Source organism: Mandrillus leucophaeus, unplaced genomic scaffold, assembly GCF_000951045.1.
Source record: "Mandrillus leucophaeus isolate KB7577 unplaced genomic scaffold, Mleu.le_1.0 Scaffold60, whole genome shotgun sequence".
NCBI classification, from domain to species: Eukaryota; Metazoa; Chordata; class Mammalia; order Primates; family Cercopithecidae; genus Mandrillus; species Mandrillus leucophaeus.
Window position 1 is genome coordinate 6,239,822 of NW_012106475.1, and position 17,247 is coordinate 6,257,068.

Below are 17,247 nucleotides of genomic sequence, written 5' to 3' on the forward strand. Positions count from 1 at the left end.
AAAAGAACTAGAGAAGCAAGAGCAAACATATTCAAAAGCTAGCAGAAGGCAAGAAATAACTAAGATCAGAGTAGAACTAAAGCAGGTAGAGACACAAAAAACCCTTCAAAAAATCAGTGAATCTAGGAGCTGGTTTTTTGAAAATATCAACAAAATTGGATTCCACCTCTTAACTGACCCCTGCCAGCAGGATGCCCTTGAGCAAGTCAACTTTACTAAACTAAGTCTTTTTGTATTTAAATTAATAGAATTAAGTAAAGTATATGAAAGTTCCTGCAAACTGTAAAGCATTACAAACGTAATTGTCATCATTATTATGGAATTTGTCTTCTAACACACATTTTATGATTTACTGAACAAGATTCCCAGGAAGTCAATTATCATTGCTTGTTCTGGCCATATTTTTTTTATACCTGAGTCTCACTGGCATGTGAATTGGCTGAGAGGTGGACAGGCTAAATCTATGTGCACATATCCTTTTATGACCCAAGGGAGATTTTAGGAACTAGAAGAAGACCTGAGGCTAACAGACAATTCTTATGTCCAATGGCAGAAAGGGGAGAGGGTAGGAAGGGTGTGAGGCTTCTGGCTGACCATTGCTCCCCTTTTTGTAAATGTGTTCATGGTTAGGAGAGAAGTAACTATAACTATGAAAGAGAAGAGTTAAAATGCCTGCTCTTCTTTCCTGAAACCCCTTCTTACCCTGTTCACTAGATTTAATGAGGAAAATGTGAACTTATCACAAAGTAGTTGCAACTTCTGCTGTTGAAAATTCTTTTCTTGCCAGGCCTGGTGGTTCACTGTAATCCCAGCACTGCAGGAGGCCAAGGTGGGCGAATTATTTGAACCCAGGGGTTTGAGACCAGCCTGGGCAACATGGCAAAACCCCTCTCTACAAAAAATACAACAATTAGCTGAATGTAGTGGCAGGTGTCTGTAGTCTCAGCCACTTGGGAGGCTGAGGTGGGAGGATCACTTGAGCCCAGGAGGCAGAGGTTGCAGTGAGCCAAGATCCTGCTGCTGCACTCCATCCTTGGTGACAGAAGTGAGACCCTGTCTCAAAACAACAAAAAACAAATAAACAAAAAATAGATTCTTTTATTTTTCTTTCTGTTTGTGTCTTTTCCTCTGTATATCTCTCCCCCATTCTATTCTTTATCTCACCCTCTGTGTGTCATTTTTAAAAGGATCTCTTTGAAGGCACTCTTCCCTACTTTATCATTCTTCTATTCCTTTCCCTTTTTCTCTTCTTTCCTCTGATAATTTGACGTATTTAATTTGGCAAATTAGTGTAACTATACTTTTCTATTTTATCATGTCTTTTTCTTGTTTTTTCTGCCATTTGAAAGTTGATATTCAAATCTAATATAATAAATGAAAAAGGTCATAAATTAGTAAATTCCATTTCCACATATGATATACCACTGAGTACGATGAAAATGAGCACTCATATTAACAAAGAGAATATAGTGATAAAATGCTTTTAGACTATTTGATGGTATGTGTTCATATTTACAACCTTTGACCTAGTAATATCGTATCTTAGAATCCATTTAAAACAAGTATGTCTTAAATAATGAAAAGACTATATATAACATCCTTCATGTCCAACAATAAAGGATGATTATTATATGGACTATGTTATAATCATTTAATTTTTACCTACAGTAAGTCTTGGCAGACGTGGATTTGACATCCGAGGTCGATGACAATATAAATTTACACAGTGTTTTAGAGCAATATGGCAACATACCCATTATAAGTCCACATACCTTTAGATCTCACAATTGTATGTCTAGGTTGCCTTCCTTATAAGCTGATCTATGGTAAAATATTTGTAGTGATAGTCATTGTAGTGCTAATTATAGTAAGTTTGTTGACTTTTTGTTAAATAGTAAATAGTTTCTCTTCTAGGCATTTAACTGAAGGAAATAAGGCTGTGGATAGATAACAAAGCTAAGATATATTTATCCCTATTTTTATAACTTGCAAATAATATTAAAATTGTAAATGTCCAACAATAGAGGGTTGGTTAAATTATATATCCTATCAGTGGAAAATCAGGCAGCATTCGCAATCATGTCGTCGGAGACTATGATGGGGTCATCTTCCATAATGCACATGCGTGTACATATGTGTACCAGGAAAGAGATGCATATACACTGAAATGTTCACTGTTTTTCTCTAGGTAGTTAGATACAGATGATTTAAAAAAAAGTTTAATGACCTATGATTATGTTTTCTGATATAAATAAAAGCCATGAGATTTTTAAAATTAAAAATATTAACCCAAGGCTGAAGAAAAGCCTTGGAGGAAGTAGACTAAATTTTAAACAGTAGCTGTTTTTGAGTGATGGGACTAATGGTAATTTTTAAAACACTTTTGTGTCATATCTATATTTTTCTTTCATGGGAAAATGAGTACGCTCATTTTATTGGAAATATTTTGTTTTTTAGTTTTGATAAAAGTATGGTTGATAAGCAATTAACATAGTACCAAGTAATTTTAATGTAATTAACCAGCTTTTTAATTAACAAGATTTTTGTTTCCATATTATTTTTAGGCCAGAAATGTACACACAGGAGAGTTGGCTGCAGTAAAAATCATTAAATTGGAGCCTGGTATGTATTAAAACCCTCAAGACAATTTTTGAACAATTTTCTTGTGCAGTTCATAAATATAGGTCTTAAAACTATTTTCCGTATTTCTTTCCTTGTTTCCCTTCTTCCCAAAAGAAGTCTTTGTATGTTCTATCAGGTCAGTAGAATATCTTCAATTAAATTCCCCTGGAGGTGGTTAGTTAAAGGTGAGTTTGACATGACAGTTTTGTTGCCAAATAAAATTTGACATGTCCACATTCAAAATTGGAAGACACATTGACATTGTTAATTTGCTTTTAAGATGATAGTGAAATATTTGAACTTCAGGTTTAGCTTTTATGAGATTTTGGTTAGGAAAGTATTCAGTGATTTTTTTGGGGTGAATATTTGGTATAATGACATTTGTTTGTCAGCTATTCCCTTTGATTGATTTAGGTTTGTTAATTCTGGTTTTAGCTTAGTGCTTATTTTATTAACACTTCTGTGTGTCAGAAGAGTGCTTGTTTCAAAACACACTGAATAATTTGCTTTGAAAATAAAACTGTAATCTTGAAACGGTTTTATGATTTTGGTATCCTAAAAGTTTCTAATGAGTGCAGTAGTAGTTTTTGACCAGGTAAGTGAATATTTGGTGATATGTTCGTTTGCTGGTTCATAAACTTAGGCATGTAGGGTAAGTTTACGACCATAATTATGCCAGTTTCTTAGTTTGAGCAGTTAAAATGACTTTGCTTTTGAAACACAGTATTTGAATCATTATACATGTGACTCATTAAAGAGATAATAGTACTGAGGCAGCATATGCTGGAACACTAAAAATAAGCTTTCAGATATGTCCCAATATCTTTTTTTCCCTGGCAAATAGAAATTGTTATAATAATACTCTTTTAGGATCCTCTTATTAAATGCCACCTAGTAAGTTTAAAATGATCTCCAAAATGTCACTAACACAAATAGGGAATATAACAGAACTATACAAGCATTTGCCTCTCCTGGAAAAGTCACTACAGCAAATATTCAAATTATGTTCAAGGATGGTTATTCAAGTTATGTCCAAGTACTGGCCTGTGCTCTCGGAGAAAACGAAGATATTTATCCCTTTTCCGTCTTAAGCGAGTGCAGTGGGCTTGTTACAGCACAGTTTCACTTATTTGACTTGAGGGTATGGCTTATTTTTTATTAGGTTGATGCATAAGTAATTGCAGTTTTTGCCAACCTAATATAGTTCATTATAATGAAATAATGAGTATATTTTTTACATCCTGCAATTCTGAATTCTCAATAAACCATATATTAGAACTAACATAAGAAGGCAATTCAGTAAAAAAAAGAAAAATATGTGTATGATTACTTAAAATGTGAGGATTAAATGCAAGGATCGTAAGACTCCTTTGAAAGGCTGCAATTTCTCACTGCCTTGTTTTGTAAAAGCTACTGATTATTTTATGTTAGACGTAACCCATGTATTAAGATTGAGTAATATTTCAACTTGTCCCCCCAAAAAAATAACATGGAAGTTCAGTAAATATTGATGAAGTGATCTTAGTATTTGGCTATTTAAAAATTTTGTTGGTTGCCTATTCTTATGCCTTGCCCCAGTCCTATCAGGTTATTTGTATTTTATTATTGAATTTTAGATGCTGTTTGCACTTTGAGGATAGTGACTCTTTGTCATGTATTTTACACTTCCCACAATTTGTCTTCTGTCTTTCACTCTGCTTATACTTTTTTTTCCCGTGTGGAAGTCTTCTTTTTTCTCTCAGACAAATTTGTCAGTCCTCCTTTCTCTATTCCCCATTTCCCTGTACTTAGGCCTTTTCTCCTAGATAACTATAACAATTTTAAACTGTAATTTCTTCCAGTTTTTCCTTTTTTTCTTCCAAAATTTAAATATTTGCTCAATCAGGAACGAGTTTGTTCTAAGGGATGAAGGAGAACTCTTTCTATATATTTTTTCAAATGGCTAGTTTCCCAATGCCATTACTATAGATTCAGTCTCTTATCCACAGATTTGAAGTGCCTTGGTTGTCATAAACTAAATTTCCATGTAAGCATAGATTTTGTGTTCTGTTCAGTGATTTTCTTTTTTCTATTCCTACTTCAATACTATCCTGGTCTTGATTACTATAACTTTTGTTGCATATTATAGTCTTCATTCCTTTTATTTTTCAGCTATTTCCTTTCTGTTTGTAAAATTTTTTTCTTCAGGAGAACTTCAAAATCATTTTTATCGAGGAGAAAAAAGGCACATAGATTAATGTAGGATATTTGGCATTTTGACAATAGTAAAGATTTTTTCTTATTCAGGTCTTTAGGAAAGTTTTTGCCACATCTTCATATTTATGGTATTTCTCGCTATTGGGAGTGGCTTCCTTTTTCCCTCTTACACTGTCTAACTGGTTATTATAGATATTTACTTCAGACATTGATTTTATTGGTTATATTTTGTCTCTGGCAGTCTTACAGAATTCATATTTTTCTGGCAGTTTTCAAATGTTTTTCATTGTTTTTGCAACTGTACAGATATATCATATAGAATGTTATTTTGGCCTGGACTTCCACATTGTAGGATAGTGCTTCCAGTGTTGTTTACTCATTAAACGTTAACCCATTTATGCTGGAGTTTGCAGTTTTTTGAATTGCAGACGTGTGAAAAATCAGACCTTGGCGATGAACTTGAGCCATAGGATGTAAATAACTCTCACATGCTTAGCGTTCCAATAATGGAACACTGGGCATAAATGAGTTCTGACAGAAGTGTTGATCATCTTCCACTAGAGTGATTTTGTCCATTTCTCCTTCCATTTGTGGCACATCTGCTTAATGTATTATGTGTGTATCAGTTGACCCATAAAATTCATGTTTACCTTATATTTTCATTTCTTAATAAATATTTATTGAATACCTAATATATGCCAAGCTCTGTTCTAGAGGGTAGGAATGTAGAAGAGAACAAAAAGGCAAAGACCTTGTTCTCATGGAACTTGAATTTCAGTGGGGGAGATAGAATAATGGAATAAATGTATAATGCATTAGTCACTCATATTGGTCAATGGCTTCAGTCTTTCCCTTACTATTGTGACTTGTATCTTTCATCTTTAATCATTCACTCCCCTAATGATCTTCGATACCCTTTTTACCTTGAATATAACTTTATCCAACATTGATATTGCCAACCCTCCTTTCTTTTTGTTTATATTTATGTGGCATACAACAAATGGATAGACCTGGCGTACCTGGGCCTATCATTATACTTTAATCCTTGCTGGGTCATTGATGTTTCTCTTGTAAAAAATTATATTTGACTTTTGTTTTACAACCCAATCTGAATCTTTCTTTTTTTTAAATATGTGAATCTGTCCACTATTATATTGTTTAGAGAGATGTTTAATTTTACTTCTGTTGTTGTTTTTGTTTTTAATATTTTCTTAAATTTTTAAAAAAATTATGGCTGGGGGTTTCTTTTATTTTTACTGCTGATAATTTGTAAGATACAATTCTGTAGTTTTGTCAGAGAATGACTTGTAAGACCTTGAATAATATACTTATATTTGTGGCTGTTTTAGTTTATCAGTTTAAGAAATAAAACAGTCATCTATTGAATTCTTGGGTTTACAGATTTTGAAATTTGCATATTTATACTCTTCCTGCCTCATCATCCCCCCAATTTTCAACTGTTTGTTGGTTTATTTGGGGATTTTAGCCCAGAAACTTTCTGATTGTACTAGGGTATGAGTATGTATTAGTATGTGTACCTTCTTTTAAGAAATGTAATATTTATAATTTATAAATGCCGTGACCAATTATTTAGATTTAGGTTTTTATTTAATAGATTTACTACCCACCATTGGTCTTTTTATGCCATTTCCTTTGCATTCTCACCTACTTAGTATCAGCTATCAATAGGCTAAATCATATTGTCAAAAAGATTTTCCAGTATTAGGAATATTGTAATTTAAATCCATAAATTGATTATTCTTCTCAAACCTGCTTTTCTTCCCCATTTTCCTAAGCAGTTAACCCATCCAAAAATGTAGGCATTAACCTCAATTTCTCGCTTTTATTTGTGCTCAAGAATCAGTCTGTCAGCAAGTTCCCTCAGCTCTACCTCCAAAACACATCCTGAATCCATCTACTTGTCTTTATTACCCATCTCCACCCTTCTAGTGCCTGTTTCCTCACCTACACTTCCCATTCCCCACCATCTATTTTCAAGAAAGCCTCTGGAGTGAACTTTTTAAAACAAAAATCATATATCATCGCACTCTTCTGCTTAACACTTCTCTGAAGCCTTCATATCAACTTAGAAAAATACTCAGATTTTTAGCCTTTTTTATAAAACCCTACATGATCTGCTCTCCCCACTTCTCTGAGCTCATCGTGCATGTTTCTCCCTACTCTACTATGCCTCTGTTTTCTTTTTATTTAAACAGTCCAAGATTAAAACAATTCTTCTCTTTTGCCTGAGGTAACTGTTTTTCAAGACCTTTGCTCTGAAGGCTCCTGGTCATTCAGACCTCAGCTTAAATAAATATCATATCCCCAGAGAGGCCAATCCTCTTGTGTCCTATGCAGTGAACTTGTTATTTTAGTTCGTCACATGGGACACATGAGTGCCTGATACTTTTCTTGTTTGTTTATATGTATATGTTGTGTTTGTCTCTCTCCTAGAATGTAAGAGCCATGAGAATAGTGATTATCCTCACTGCTATATTTCACCACTTGGGACAGTGTGAGCACATAACGGACACTGCAACAAATATTCTTCCTACAAAAGAATATTGCAGAAGTCTTTCTGTTGCCTTTGAATGAGAATGACAATTTGACTAGGTATAAAATGATTGCATCACATGTTCTTCTCCCTCTACCCTCAAAAAACTCTATAAACATTTTTTCCCTTGAATATTGTTGGAAAGAACTGTAAGGCCTACCTGATATTTTTCCCCTAGTAGGTAACTTGCTGTTACTACTTGATTGTAGCAAAAGCTGGCATTTCTTTCTTTGTCTTCAAAATTGGTAATCTCAACAGAATATAACTTGGTCTCAATGATTTTCTACAGATTTTTCTCCCTGAGACACAATGAGCTGCTTTTTTTCATCTGCAGTTTTGATTTTTTCTCTATTTCAACAAACTTTAAGATTCTTGAATTTTTTTATTTAATTACTTTGGAAAGTAATGAATTTTTAAAGTCTGCCATATCAGTTACTTTTTTTTTTTTTTTGGAAACAGGGTCTCTCTCTGTTGCCCCGGGCAGGACTACAGTGGCATGATCTGAGCTCACTGCAACCTCTGCCAACTGGGTTCAGGTGATTCTCGTGCCTCAGCCTCCTGAGTAGCTGGAATTACAGGCGCATGCCACGACACCCAGCTGATTTTTATATTTTTAGTAGAGACAGAGTTTCGCCATGTTGTCCAGGCTGGTCTCGGACTCCTGGCCTCAAGTGATCTGCCCGTCTAGGCCTCCCAAAGTGCTGGGATTACAGGCATGAACCACCACGCCTGGCCCCCAATACTGCTTCTATTCCTTGTTGGTTCCAGTGCTTTTATTAGTTCTATGCAAGTATTATGTCTACACAGCTTTTCCCCCCTTAACTCTACCAGCATTCTGTTTCATTTTGTTGCCTTAATTTACCTGTAATCTTTTTTCCCCTTTCATATCCCTGAGAGTTTGAAGGACTTACTGTCTTAAATTTTCTTTCAAAACAAATTCTTCATATCTTCGGCATCCTGTATTTGTCTTTTTTTTGCCGTGGAATTTTTGTGGAAAATCAGTGGACTTTTAGCATTGTCGGTAAAGCCAAAGTAGATGGTATTTTTCACATTTTTGGAACAGACTTAAGGGAATCTTTAGGTTAAAAATATGATGGTATGCTAATGAATTTTCCCAACATTCAGTTCAGATACTTCAAATAATTTTGGAGACTGCTGTATTTCAAAAATGAGTTCTCAACTGTATTCAGCAGCTTTCAAAAACTTGCATTAAAGCCAGCATAATACAAAAGTGCTTTCTTGTATTGATTTAACAGATGAACTGGTTTAAAATTGTATTTAGACATGAAAAGATAATTATTTGCCAGTATGACTTAGAAAAAACATGTCTAGTAAAACATAAACAAAAATTTTTTTAAGTAAATGAAATTCCAGCTGTAAACTTAACGTGCTTTTCCCTGTGGTGAAAAATAGGATATTAAAGTTTACGGTAATTTTAGAGTCCTAGATTGTATTTACTGACTTGCCCCTGGCAATTTAATTTCATAATGCTGTATTCAAAATTTTACTGAAACAGATTGCTTTTGAAGGTCTTCCTAACAGTCAAAAAATGCTAGAGTAAGCCTTAGAGTTGAAAATAGGTTAGCAGAGAAAATCACTTTTATTAATTAGCCACAAAAATATTTGTAAAAGAAAATGAAGTCAGCATTCCTTCCTATGTCTGTATGTTCTTGTTGCTCTTTGTAGATATAGGCAAAATGATTATTTTCAGGAATGATTTAACCATTTCTTTTACATTTTTTTTAATAGTAGATAACTTACTAAATAAAGTCACCACCTTGCAAATGGTAACATTAAATAGAGTTTGACTTACCAGTGATTAGCATTGAAAATAATACCACCAGTGATACCATTGTGAGTTTTAGTTGCGTTTTTCATCTCTTTGCTTAGACATCCGGAGCGCCCTATAAGACCAGGCATATAATATGATGGTTCATGCCACTATGTTTTCCTGTCTTTTGTCTGAATTTCAGCCTACCATCTAACTCATTTTACAGATGCTCAGTTTGCTCAACAAGTCTGTAGGTGGCCAACAGCCAGAACAGGAACAAAGTTTGTGGGAAAACTTTTACCATCAGAATCCTACTTTCCCTTCCCTCTCTCCTTCCATTACCCCTCTTGTATGGTGAAACTACAAAATAATATTTTAAGCTTATGAAAATTACAGTTTGTTAAATATTGTCAGCCTTGCTTACAGGGATAGAATTTAATGCATCACTACCCAGGATGATTAATGCAATACCCTTTTGGTTTGTTCCCTTGCTTGTCTTTTAAAATGGCAAATTAGAAATATTTATAAAATAGTTTAGTATTTTTTAATAAGTTAAATGTATTTCTGTAGACAGTTTTCGAAATAAATAGGAATCTTTAAATATCTTTCAATAGATGTTTAAAGCTTTCCTTGGACTTTCAGGGGATACTTTATCCTGTTTCCTGAAAGTATAAGCAGAGAAAGTAGTGTAAATCTTAAAAAGTCAAGAAGTATACGGAGGTTTAAACCAGCCATTTGTTTGCCTTGTGAAAGTTCTTGAAAGAAATCCCAAGGTAGGTTGTTTGGCCAGATAGGACAAGTGTCATCTATTCTGGTTAGGTGGTATGTTCTTTTCAGAATTTCTGTTCAAAAATCTACCAACCTTGATTTTTAAAAATATTCTGTAAAGTAAAATATTTGTACCCTATCTTCACTGTTTGGACAGTTCAAGTCTGAATTAATGGGAAATGTTAATTTGAAGGCACAAATACATGTCCCAAATGTCATTTTATTGGTTTTAAATAATAGATACAGAAAATGAATAAAGGTTAGTGTTGTTTACTAATATCTTCTGTTTAACATTCTACATTCATTACACTCAATGGAAAAAAAAAAAAAAAGTATTATTATGAACCAAAACAACCATATTCACAAGATTGCCACCATTGTATCACTATATTTTTCATGGTTGTTTAAAAATTAGCTGATTGAATATTTAGCATTGGATTAATTGATTTTCTGAAAAAGTACTACTAATTTATTCACTGTACAATGAACTACCACTAAAATTGGTTTTCATTTTGATACTTTAACATTATTTCATAAACTTCAGAAATGTATCTAGTACTTACTAGTACAGAAAACTTTTTCCATTGCACATATTAAGAGATCTAATTTTTACATTGTAATTTTGCTGTAAATGATATACAAATTTTTAGGTTACTGCATATTTATTTTAAATACTTGTTTTAAAAGTTATTTATTTATTTATTTATTTATTTATTTTTGGTCTGGGAGTGGTGGTTCACATCTGTTGTTGTCTCAGCACTTTGGGAGGCTAAGGTGGGAGGATCTTTTGAGCCCAGGAATTTAAGACCAGCCTGGGCAACATGGTAAGACCCCGTCTCTACAAAAATTTTTAAAAATTGGCAGACCATGGCAGCCTCCTTCTGTAGTCCCAGCTACTCAGGACACTGAGGCAGGAGGATTACTTGAGCCCAGGATGTCGAGGCTTCAGTGAACCATGTTCACATCACTGCATTGCACCGTGGGCAATAGAATGAAATCCTGTCTCAAAAAAGAAAGAAATTTATATATATATATATATGTATGTATATGTGTGTGTGTGTGTGTATATATTCATTTAAACATCCAACTGTAGTGAAATGATTAAATTAGGCTATGCTCACATTTTAATATTTTTTAAATTTTAGTAAAAGACACATAAACTTTACCATCTTAACCATTTTTGTTTTTTTGGTTTTTGTTTTGTATTTTTTTGAGACAAGAGTCTTGTTCTTGGCACCCAAGCTGGAATGCAGTGGCACAATCTCGGCTCGCTGCAACCTCCACCTCCCGGGATCAAGCCATTCCCCTGCCTCAGCCTCCTGAGTACCTGGGATTATAGGCTCCCACCACCACACCCGACTAATTTTTTATATTTTTAGTAGAGACAGGGTTTCACCATGTTGGCCAAGCTGGTCTTGAACTCCTGACCTCAGGTGATCCACCTGCCTCGGCCTCCAAAAGTGCTGGGATTACAGATGTGAGCCACCATGCCCAGCTGTCTTTATCATTTTTAAGTGCATCATTTAGGAGTTTTAAGTATATTTACATTGTTGTGAAACAGTTCTCTAGAATTTTTCATCTTGCAAAACTAAAACTCTATATTCACTAAACAACAACTCCTCTTTGCTGCCCCCCCACAGCCACTGGTAACCACCATTCTGTTGGTATCTATGAAAGTGGAATCATACAGTATTTGTCCTTTTCTGAGTAGCCTATTTCACTTAGTGTAATGTTCTCAAGGTTCATCTATGTTACAGCATATGGCAGGATTTCCTTTTTAAGTCTGGATATTTTTCATATACTACAGTTTTATTCATTCTTCTGTCAATAGATATTCTGTCAAACTGGGTTGCCTCTACCTCTTGGCTATTGGAAATAGTGCTGCTATGAACATGGGTGTACAAATCTCTCTTTGAGATCCTATTTTCAGTTCTTTTGGATATAAACCTAAAACCATGATTATTGGGGTCATGTGATAGTTCCACCTTTAACTTGTTGAGAAACTGTTACACTGTTTTCTGTAGCAGTCTCACTGGTTTGCAATATCAACACCAATGTACAAGGGTTCTAGCTTCTCCACATCACCTCTAACCAGTTTTATTTTCTGCTTTTTTTTTTTTTAATTGTAGCCATCCTAATGGATGTGGAGTGATATCTCATTGTGGTTTTATTTTTCTCTGATTAATGATGTTGAGCATGTTTTCATGTGCTTATTGGCTGTTTGCAGGTCATCTTTGGATAAATGTATATTCAAGTTCTTTCCCATTTTTAAAATCAGATTATTTGATTTTTTGTTGTGAGTCGTAGGAGTTCTTTATATATTCTGGGTGTTAAACCCTTCTTAGATACAGGATTTGGAAATATTTTCTCATATTCCATAGGTTGCCATTTCAACTCTGTTGATTTTGTCCTTTGGTGAACAAAAATTTTTTAATTTCATGTGTAGTCTCATCTGTTTTTTGTTACCTGTGCTTTTGGTGTCATATACAAGAAATAACTGCCAAATCCAATGTCATGAAGCTTTTCTTCTGTGATTTCTTCTAGGAGTTTGATAGTTTGGGGTCTTACAATTATATCTTTAAATCATTTTAAGTTTTGTGTATGGTTTAAGGCAGGGGTCCAACTTCATTCTTTTGCATGTGGATATCCAGTTTCCCCAACACCATTTGTTGAAGAGACTGCCCTCTCCCCATCAAGTAGTCCTGATACCCTTGTTGAAGATCATTTGACCATGTACTACGTGAGGGTTTGTTTCTGGGCTCTCTGTTCTATTCCATTGGTTTTAAATATGTCTGTCTTTATGCCAGTACCCTACTGTTTCTATTAGGGTAGCTTTTAGTAAGTTTTGAAATCAGGAAGCATGAGTCTTCCAACTTTGTTCTTCTTTTTCAAAATTGTTTTGGCTATGGAGAGTCTTTTAAATTTTATACAAATTTTAGAATAATTATTTTCTATTTCTGCAAAAAAAAAAAAAGTTACCAGAATTTTTCACAGGGATTGTGTAGCTATTTATATCACTTTGGGTAGTATTGACGTCTTAGTAATATTAAATTGGGTTGGGTGCGGTGGCTTACGCTTGTAATCCCAGCACTTTGGGAGGCTGAGGCAGGCGGATCACGAGGTCAGGAGTTTGAGACCAGCCTGGCCAATATGGTGAAACCCGTCTCTACTAAAAATACAAAAATTAGCCCAGTGTGGTGGTGCGTGCCCGTAGTCCTACTCGGGAGGCTGAGGCAGAAGAATCACTTGAACCCCTGGAGACGGAAGTTGCAGTGAGCCAAGATCACGCCACTGCACTCCAGCCTGGGTAACAAAGCGAGAGTGTATCTCAAATAATAATAATAATATAATAATAATAATAATAATATTGGTTTTTAAGAAAAGATATTGGTACTTTAGGAATATTAAATGTAAGGAACTAGCAAGACATTCAGATGGAAATAATAGGTATATAGTCAAAACTGAAGATAAGATAAGGGGCTCTGTGGTTCTCAACTAGTCTCATCCTTACATTGCCAGGGTGTGAAGAATAAAATTTCTTTTCTTTAAGCAAGTACCTTTTTTTTGGAGACAGGCCCTCACTCTGTTCCCCAGTCTGAAGTGCAGTGGTGTGATTATAGCTCACTGCAACCTCAAACTCTTGGGCTCAAGCAGTCCTGCCACCTCAGTCTCCTGAGTAGCTGGGACTACAGGTGCGTGCCACCATGCCTAGCTTATTACTTTGTGAAGACGAAGTCTCTCTATGTTGTCCAGGCTGGTGAGCAACAGGGCTGGAACCTACAAGCCTAAGTTCTCTGAACCTAGTGGATTTTATGCCACATCTCAGTGGAAAGTAATATTATTTTGGCATATCACCCAATTAAAAGAATAAAACCAACTATCCAAATTTCAGATTATTTTTATGAGGCTGATGTAGGCCATCAAAGAATAGCTACATCTATGATAACCATATTTAGCTTACCTACCTCTCAGGATAAGCTACAAAAATATTACCTTTATGTAAGTCTCTTCCGTGGTATAATTTCAGTTCACAGAAGATTTTACTCTCTTTGCATTAAAGTTTCAAATAATATAATAGTGAAACAGATATATGAAGAATATATCTGAAGCTGGAGTTCAAACATCTGAGTTATTAATAACCTGTGCTTGGGAATTCTTGCTTCCAGCTACAGCTGTGAAAAGTCATTCACTCTCACCAAGATCTCACCTTCCGTGGTAGAAACCTCACATACCTGCTGCTGGGAACACAGTTGCGGGTGGAACTCAGAACTCAAAACTACTACCAAGAGGTAGTAGTTTGTTACTAGTAGTATTAATTCAGCCATATTATTGACTTTTACAGGTCAGTTTAAGAATTTACACACGATTGAGAAGTTAGGCACCATATGTGAAGCTACTCGTGTGAGAAAATCTGTTCTAAATCCCAGACTTAACTGAAGAATTTTTCAGCACAGCTCAGATATAAGGCTTCTGTGCACATTTAAAAGTGAGTAGGTGGGAATCCAAAGAATAACATATTGATATGGTTAGGCTTTGTGTCCCCACCCAAATCTCATCTTGAATTGTAATTCTCAGGTGGTGAAGGAGAGACCTGGTGGGAGGTGATTGGATCATGGGAGTGGTTTCCCCCATGCTGTTCTCATGATAGTGAGTTCTCATGAGATCTGATGGTTTTGTAAGTGTCTGACAGTTCCTGTAACACACACACTCTCTCGCCTGCCACGATGTAAGACTTGCCTGCTTCCCCTTCTGCCATGATTGTAAGGCCTCCTGAGCCATGCGGAAGTGTAAGTCAATTAAACCTCTTTTCTTTATAAATTACCCAGTCTTGGGTAGTTCTGTATAGCAGTGTGAGAAAGGACTAATACACATATATTAACAAAATTATGTGCTGCTTTACTCTTCTTTCCTTTATAATTCATATTTTTTCAAACATGAAAGATGGGCTAGAATTTAGCCCATTTGAGGGAAATCAGCATGCATAAAGAAGTTGTTTTAATGCTATGATGGAAAAGGCTCAGATGGAGGAGTGATATAAAAGAACAAAGCGTTCTGGTTCCCGTGAGTGAACACAGAAAGCAGGGCCTTTCGTCTGCACCTAGATAGGCAGACTTTCTACTGTTACCTCCAGGGCTTACTCACAGCTTCTGCCTAAACTGATAATGAGTAACAGGAGATCATCTTCTATTTTGGATTATCTCCTTCGATCCTCTTTTATTGTCAAACCATTAAGAAGTACATTTTCAGTTGTAACAAGTTGCCATTTGTGCACTTATGTTTAGGGTATATGTGACCATTTATGTAATACACGGTTTCCCAGTTTACAAATAAAAGCTAGATTATCTTTAAAGGTTTTCTGTCAGACATTCATTCAGTTAGAAGATTGTACCCTTGTTTGGCTTCCCTAACCCTTTAAAATTGTTAACATGAAATTCTGTAACTGAACTATCAGTTAATGTTTACATGAATTGACTGTTTAAAAAAATGCTCTAATGATTACAAATCAATGTGGCATATTAATAGTTAAACTAAATATATGTGTGAATTTTTGTTTTGTTTTGTTTTTGAGGCAGAGCCTCGCTCTGTGGCCAGACTGGAGTGCAGTGGTAGCTCTCTGCTCACTGCGACCTCCACCTCCCAGGTTCAAGCAATTCTCCTGCCTTAGCCTCCCGAGTAGCTGGGACCACAGGCACCTGCCACTACACCCAGCTAATTTTTGTATGAAGCTAAATATATGTTTAAACCACATCAGTAGTGATAGGTTCTTTAAAAGCTCTTAATGGCATGGCAAGAATATTTAAAGCTCTATTTTGGTTTTGAACTGGAAAAGTTGAAAGTATAAAGGGAGAAAATATCTCTGACTTGTGTGAAGATTTTGTTTATTTATCTAAGACCTAATTGCTGAGTTTTTCATTCTTGGCCTTGTATGTTTTTCTAAGATGACTTTGAGTTAGAGCCAGAGTCTGTCTGGACACCACTGAACTTTTTTTTAGTGGGGGGAGGAGAGGCTTACTGTGTTGCCCACTGATTTTAAACTGGAAGTTGCTTTTCAAGTTTGAAGATTACAGGTGCCCACCACCACACCCATCTAATTTTTGTGTTTTTAGTAGAGACACGGTTTCACCATGTTGGCCAGGCTGGTCTCGAACTCCTGACCTCAAGTGATCCGCCCACCTTGGTCTCCCAAAGTGCTAGAATTACAGGCGTGAGCCACTGTGCTGGGCCTAATGTAGCTTTTTTCTAATTAACTTATATGAGTCTGTGATAGACTAATTGTAAAATACAGACCAAAAAGGAAGAAAGCAAAGTTACTTTTGAAATACTTTTTCTATATACTAAAATAATACATAATCTCCTTTTTCACATAATATAAACCTATTTTCATGTCACAACACACTGTAATGTAATTTATTTAACCATTCTTGCATTATTAAACCATACTGTAGTAAACATCTGTCTTTGTACATGTCTCCTTAAGAAAAAAAAACTTGTAAGTGAAATTGTGGATTCAAAGATTCTGTATATTTTAAAGACTTCTGACTTTATGGAAAGATTCTACCAGTTTGCATTTTCACTGAAGTGTTAAGAATGCCTAATTCCTCATCTCTAATATTTATTGTAAAGTTTTCCTTCCTTCTTTTCATATGTAGAGATTTTGAGTAACATGATAAACAATTTATTTTGTTTTCCAGGAGATGATTTTTCTTTGATTCAACAAGAAATATTTATGGTTAAAGAATGTAAACATTGTAACATCGTTGCCTACTTTGGGAGTTACCTTAGGTAAGAGGGAAAAAAAGCATCATCTCTCTCTGTATTTTATATACTCTTTGCTACTACACTCTCTCCCTTCCATGCAAGTGCTACTGTATATGTGTGTTTTTAAACACTGCAAAGTTCTAAATTTTTTAGAGTCTTCCTATTTCTAGGGTTTTCCCCTATTATATATTAATAATGGTACTCCCATTTTTACAGTTGTACCTTATCTGGCAATTTTAATGAAACATTATAAGTGATTACAAGTAAGTGTTTTAACTTATAAAACTGATCATATTCTAAACCACTTAAGTTGGGAACAAAGCTGAAATTAATGTGCTTTTCTGTATATTATAGCAAGATTGCATGGCAGTTTCCTGTTGCACTTTGCAGTCCATCCTGAACCTTGGTGTGCTGAAGAGTGAGAGCCTCAGAGTATTTCAGTGATTGAGGATTACTAGCTAATACAATTTTCTTTCTTTTTCATATTAGTCGGGAAAAACTATGGATTTGTATGGAATACTGTGGTGGCGGATCACTTCAAGATATTTACCATGGTACTGTTAATTTGACTTTACAT

General features: G+C 35.0%; 1 protein-coding gene across 1 annotated transcript in view; it reads left to right on the forward strand.

Annotated features, from left to right (window-relative positions):
- Positions 1–17,247, forward strand: part of MAP4K5 (mitogen-activated protein kinase kinase kinase kinase 5) — a 106,651-nt gene that overhangs the window by 23,733 nt on the left and 65,671 nt on the right. Inside the window, exons 2-4 of the mRNA XM_011999750.1 lie at positions 2,565–2,622; positions 16,604–16,694; positions 17,160–17,224. Coding sequence (XP_011855140.1) covers positions 2,565–2,622; positions 16,604–16,694; positions 17,160–17,224 — 214 coding nt within the window. The remainder of the gene's footprint in view (positions 1–2,564; positions 2,623–16,603; positions 16,695–17,159; positions 17,225–17,247) is intronic.